Genomic DNA, 6,000 nt, shown 5'->3' on the forward strand with positions numbered 1-6,000 from the left:
CAACAGCGATCATATAAACTATAGTTTATTTGAGGGACACGTGGGTTCAGAGCCCGTAGATCTGGTTTAGCTTCCTCTCCTATTAAGCAAAAGCTACCACAGAATCTGAGATGAAATAAGGCATCAATAATATACACACACCATGGTGTCAATAATTTTCACACCCCATTGATCAAAGTATAATTGACTGTGTGGTTTATTCAAGTAAAGGAAAACAAAATCATTGGGATATAAAATCTATAGTCAGCCATCAGTGTTTTTTCACTTTGGTTTTGCCGACGTAATCAATCCCTGTCATTCAATTGAATTAGACATACTTCTATCAGAATAGTATCATTCTTCGTATTCAGTATTGTGAAACAACTTATTGTGGCTGACACAAACCACACGATTGTGAAGAAGGTGACGACAACAAGACCATGTTGGCCACTCACTTAATGTCCTGGGACATTTTGGTGTCCAGGAACCTAATTTGACTCAATTCAATGTGTAGTTTGGCTTTCCTTAGCACTCCTCTCGGCCTCTTTTGACAAAGGTGCTCAACCACTACCATTGACCGTATACAGTAAATAGCCAGGACTTGTCCTTATATCAGATTCATCTAAGCTAGTCACTTCTCTGAAAACACTGCATTTTGTGCAGTCAAAACAGGATTGTAATTGTCTTAAGGCCTCACTGATCTGCTTATCCACCAGCTGTTGAGCCTCATACACACAAGCTTGCAGCATGATGTAAACAGAAACCAGAATAAAAGAGGTTTAGATATTGTCCTCAGTCTGGAGTCATTCTCCAAATAGAAATGATGCAGCTACAGGCAACAGGCTGTAATTAATCATACAAATATGTTCCAATCGGTTATATGGTTGAATGTTTGACTATGTTCACAAAATGAGTGGTCGGCCTCCTAGTCCTTGTGTTTCCCTGTAATGTGAATTCTTAAATGGAATGATGTTTTCTTTCTGGTTATGTGGCATAACAAACACATTGTGCAATGCACAATCAAAGTTAGATTGTTACCTTTTATTTGGCTTTTGTGTCTAACTAAATTATATGTTCCTTATGGCTGAAGACATGTTTCTAATTACTAAATCATGACAGCATTTTCCATTCCTATCCAGTCCAAAGGGTAATGAACAAAATGTTTTTCTCGCAATAGCTGTAAACATCTAAATGGCTGGCATTTTATTTGTTTAGTTTAGGTTTAAGAAAATTGTGAATGAAACATATAATAGCTGAAAAGGTAACATGGGTTGATACAATGTGGAACTATATTAATAACTTCTCAAGTGTTTTTTGTTTGTTTACGTTACATAAATTGGGTCATTGTGACTAGGTTTACACACAACCCACACATGTTTTTCTGCTTCTATCTGCAGAAAACATGCTTTTTCCCCTTACTTGTCTTAACCCCCCTTCCTCTTTCCTCCACACACACAGGCACACAAAATATAATGGCAACCAGATGTAGATGCTTTTGAGAGTCACTATGGAAACCTCTCCCATGAATTTTCAGGGACAAGATTGAACTGGCAGTTATTCAGTGACGGCTGGCAATTAGTCATGGACAAGGTAGGAAAAACGTGTAAACTGTCAGTGTGAAGGACGGCAGTTATCTATCTTAGTACGTCCCTGTACACAGTAGCTGCTATTACAACAACCCTGAAACAAACAAAAGCTGAAACTTTCTTGGACCATCAGTGCATTATGGCTTGTGGGGAAATTAAATCTCATTTTGATGATCTTTGAAGTATTAAAGTTTTGCTCATCTTTTCATTGAAAACCAGTTATGAAATGTTAAAATAATAGATTCCTGTGACCTTGATTACCCTCTATCATATTTAAAGCTAGATTCCATAACATAAGTTTTATGTCCTCTCCCAAAAGGAAAGAGGTATTTTGCAACTCACCCAGGAATCGAATCAGGACTCCCACATAAGAGACCAAACATCTCAAGTCAAGAGGGAATCCTCCCTTGCCCATGGGAGATATTGGGCTTATAAGCTTCAGGCAGGGCTATTGTCAACCCGGTGTCTATTACCCGACAGGGTCTACATTTCTCAATGAAAGAACCACCGTAGATGTGCTAGTTATGTACCATACACATTGGTTAGAATAAAAATGTCTTCATTAAAATAAGTTCCAGATTGCAGCTTTGAGAGCTGAATGAGAGATGCAAGTGTGGATGCAGCACAGCCAGCTGCAGCAGAAGTCTGGATTCAATTAAACACAATATGATCTTTCGGTTTTTCCACTGACCCCCAAACACATAAAACCCTGACACAACTGCAGCACACATGTCAGCCACAGAGTCCTCAACACAGTTCCCAGACTGTTCTACCATGAAAAGCCCTCTTGTCTGCTTGATTCCCCTCCCTGTGGTGACTCCATAGTGCTGGTTAAAGCACAGTGGCTGCAACAGAGTTATATGCATAATGGCGAACGGGAGAAGGTGGCAGATTTCTTGACATTTGATTAATTGGTTGCAATAAACATATTACCATTTGACACATTTACAAATGTTTCTTTGGATAAGAGTGGATAATAAAAAAATATTTTGAAATTATATTCAAAGATGTCTTAGTAATATCAATGTAGAACTCAGACTTAATGTGGACAGTCTGTGATGCCAGTCATTTATGTCAGTCGTCTATGACGTTCCGATCGGAACACATTTGGTTTCCATGATAAAATGAAAGTAAAATATCTCAAAAAGTATAAAATCTGAAGAACAAAATTTGTCGAAGTACTTCTGTGGCCAATTGGTAGTGTGCATAGAAGGTTTGGCCATGACAGATGCAGCGGTTTACAAGATTAGCTCCAGATACACAGACAGACGTAGAGACCCTCTCGTAGACGGCTAGCCTCCTGTAGAACCAAGCCGCAAAAGTCAGTATAATATGCCACACAAAAATGTTACTGCAATACATTATCTGCCTCAATTTCTTTATTTCAATATGGCTCTATGCTAAACAAAATATATATTGTAAAAATATAAATATTCCTAGCCACGTGTTACTGTTACACAAAATGTTTATTGATCTTTCCATAACATAATGTTGTATATACTGTCAATAGATGTACCTTTATTTCATACAGATCTATTTGCTATAAGATCCAACAAAAACAATGAATGCACTGCACTTACTTTCCATTTACTAACTTACTAAAGTAATGCATAGTATTTCATAAAGGACATGCCTCCCACCTCCAAATGTATTCACTGATTCTGGTCTCTCAATACACAATATTCAAATGGTCAATGTGAAATATAAGAATAACTTAATTGTCAGACGGAGGGGGCATTATTGCAATTTTCTTCCCTTTCCTCATTTTGGGGTCTATATGTCCTTCTTGACATTTCTTCCTTGGAGGTTTTTTAATGGCAGTCTTTTTGGGGGTGACATCTCCCTTTTTGGATCCTCCTGAATCCTCTTCCTCAATATTTCTGGCTTCTTTGTTTGGCACATCTGCTGCTGGTAAGCTGCCAGCTCCATGCTGGGGACTTGTGACTGATTCATTCGTGTTCTCCGCCGGTGGAATTGGCTTCTTTTTCTCGATGTGAAGGTGAGATTGACTGCTTTCTTCCCAGATGTCGCTTTCACTTTTGTTTAGACTCTGAGTTTTTTCTTTCAGCTGAGCAGTCAGCAGGGATACTGCCTCTGAGTTAATGTGTGGTTGGATCACGTCCCTATTCAATGAGCAAGGGCTCTCTGGTACAGAATCATTGCTAATGGTGGCTTTCCTGTCAGAACGAAAGTTGCTTATATGTCTGAGAACATTTTGCACTGCCCCGTTAATGTGTTCCAATGGCAGTATGTGTCTAGAGGTCATATTTGCTGTGGTTGGGGAAGCATCATCTGTAGCAGTTGTCTCCAGAGGACCTACAGATTGTTGTTTGTTGGTTTTCTTTCTGGAGCTCTTTGTTTCATGTATAATTGTCTCTACCTGAGCTGTCTTATCCGGATTGGATTCCCTGGATCTATGGATCCAAGACACCTTGGGCTTTGTGGATGGGTCTGGTGGCCGTGGTTTGACCCTCGCTGCAGGTTTAGATTTCCCCCGTTCTTTATCGTTGCTCTCCGTGTCTTGATCATTACTAAACGGTTGAGGAACCGAGGGCTGTGACCTGCTGCTGGTGGACTCTGATCCACTGCAGGATGCTTCACTCTCAGATGCTTTCTGACAGGAAAGCTCATTGGGGTTGACAAAGGTTGGTTCAACTGTATCTATGTCATCAGGCAAGGTTTCCACTTCAGAGATTCCACCATCATCCTCTAACACTGTAGTCTCTGTTGTGTTGAGCCTATCTCGTTTATTTTCTTCATTTTCTAAGGACGAAAAAATAATAGAATTTGTTTTATAGACTTTTTCCAATAGATATACAAATCTACAAATATAAAGCTATTACTGTACATACATGTGTGCTTGTGATTATCAAGTTGGTACCCTCATTACACATTTTGTTAAATTAGGCCATTGCCTTCTCAAGAAGGCTCAATTTCAATAGTCAATTTCAGCACCACAGAACCACTGTGCGTAACTTAACTTAACATTTTTTTCACTAACCTACAGTATATTACATTTAGTACATATTTCTATGAATGAATATACATCTCTTGCCAATGAATATATGAATGGATAGACTATCAACAGTGAACATGAGAATGAATATGGCGTGCGTTTATAAGAGTGAATATTAGTCTCTCAGCGGTTATCCTCAACAAGCATCTCTCAAGGTTCTATGGTAGAAGTGTCAAGTAAAAGTCAGTAATCCAAAGGAACAGACAGTGTCAGAGTCAAAGCAGGATATACTGTTACATGTGAAATTGTGCGTTTATTCTCAATCATAGTCATAATCATATAATCACACACTTTGACTGATATTTTTCCAAATGCAGCTCGGATGATATGAGGACAATATGTGGGCCTATCAACTTGCCTGTTTGAGGTTTTGGGCTGGTGGAAGGACTTCTTCCTCTCTGTTTTCAATTGCTCTGCTATTTCAACTGTCCCTGCTGCGCCCAATAAACTGATTTGGCACATCTTACCACTTCCTCCTACTAATGCATTTCTTCTATTGCTAATCTCCTCATTTTGAAGGGTGTAACTTTGCTCCATACAGATTAGGTCATGCCAAGACTAAGACCTCTGCAACAGAGTTTAGTTAGTTCAAAACCAAGTTTATTTGCCTGACAAAATATATAAATATTTAAAGTATCATTACTTCTGTAAGAACCTCAAGTACTGTGGCATCTTAGATAAGATGGTACCAGATGGAACAAAGATCATTGCTTGTAAGCACTAACATCCTGTGCAATTCCAGAGATCCAGAGATAGTTTTCAGGTCATGAATTCTTTCCGTTCCTTTGACGAATGACGACAGGATATGACTAGTTCTGCATTTGTTTAGACCTAATTTTAATTAGGTCATAATGTCCAAATTATCATTTGGAATATCTCAAACAAACCTAGTTTCAGAAACCATGAATCTGTTCTAGTTACCAGAGTAAGGTTGTAAAAGTAAAGTCATCATGGGAGCATGGGCTAGCCACTTTCAACCTGGCATCCCTATTTTGGGCATGTGATTATAGCCAAAAAGTTTCAAATGATTTCAAACATTTTCAACAAAATTTTTTTTTTCAAAAAATATATTTAAAATGTTACTTTAAAAAAGAATAGCGGATATACAAGCTCATAATGCGATGCGTTGTGGGCTATTTTTTTTGCTATTCGTCATACGATGAAGTATATATGGCTTACAGTAAGTAGTTAATCCTCCTTCACTCACCATCAGGAACGGTGTGAACAGGGCGGTCGTCTGTAGTCTCTGCTGAAGAAGAGTATGAACCTCTTGGAGATGAAGATGGAGATGTTTCCACCACAGATGGGGGCTCAATGAAGCTGCAGTCAAAGGTGTTTTCAGGGTCACGGTGTGACACTGGAGAATAACCAGTACAGATACATGTTAACATACCTTTAGCAGTTTCATAAACAGCAGTG

General features: G+C 38.8%; 1 protein-coding gene across 1 annotated transcript in view; it reads right to left on the reverse strand.

Annotated features, from left to right (window-relative positions):
* Window positions 1-2,551: 2,551 nt before the first annotated feature.
* Window positions 2,552-6,000, reverse strand: part of LOC308078002 (scavenger receptor class F member 2-like) — an 8,354-nt gene continuing 4,905 nt past the window's right edge. The window contains exons 10-11 of the mRNA XM_080419035.1: window positions 5,789-5,938; window positions 2,552-4,328 (exon numbers count right to left, since the gene is read on the reverse strand). Coding sequence (XP_080275161.1) covers window positions 3,280-4,328; window positions 5,789-5,938 — 1,199 coding nt within the window. The 3' untranslated portion in view covers window positions 2,552-3,279. The remainder of the gene's footprint in view (window positions 4,329-5,788; window positions 5,939-6,000) is intronic.

This window comes from Gymnoscopelus braueri, assembly GCF_963280865.1.
Source record: "Gymnoscopelus braueri genome assembly, chromosome: 22".
NCBI lineage: Eukaryota > Metazoa > Chordata > Actinopteri > Myctophiformes > Myctophidae > Gymnoscopelus > Gymnoscopelus braueri.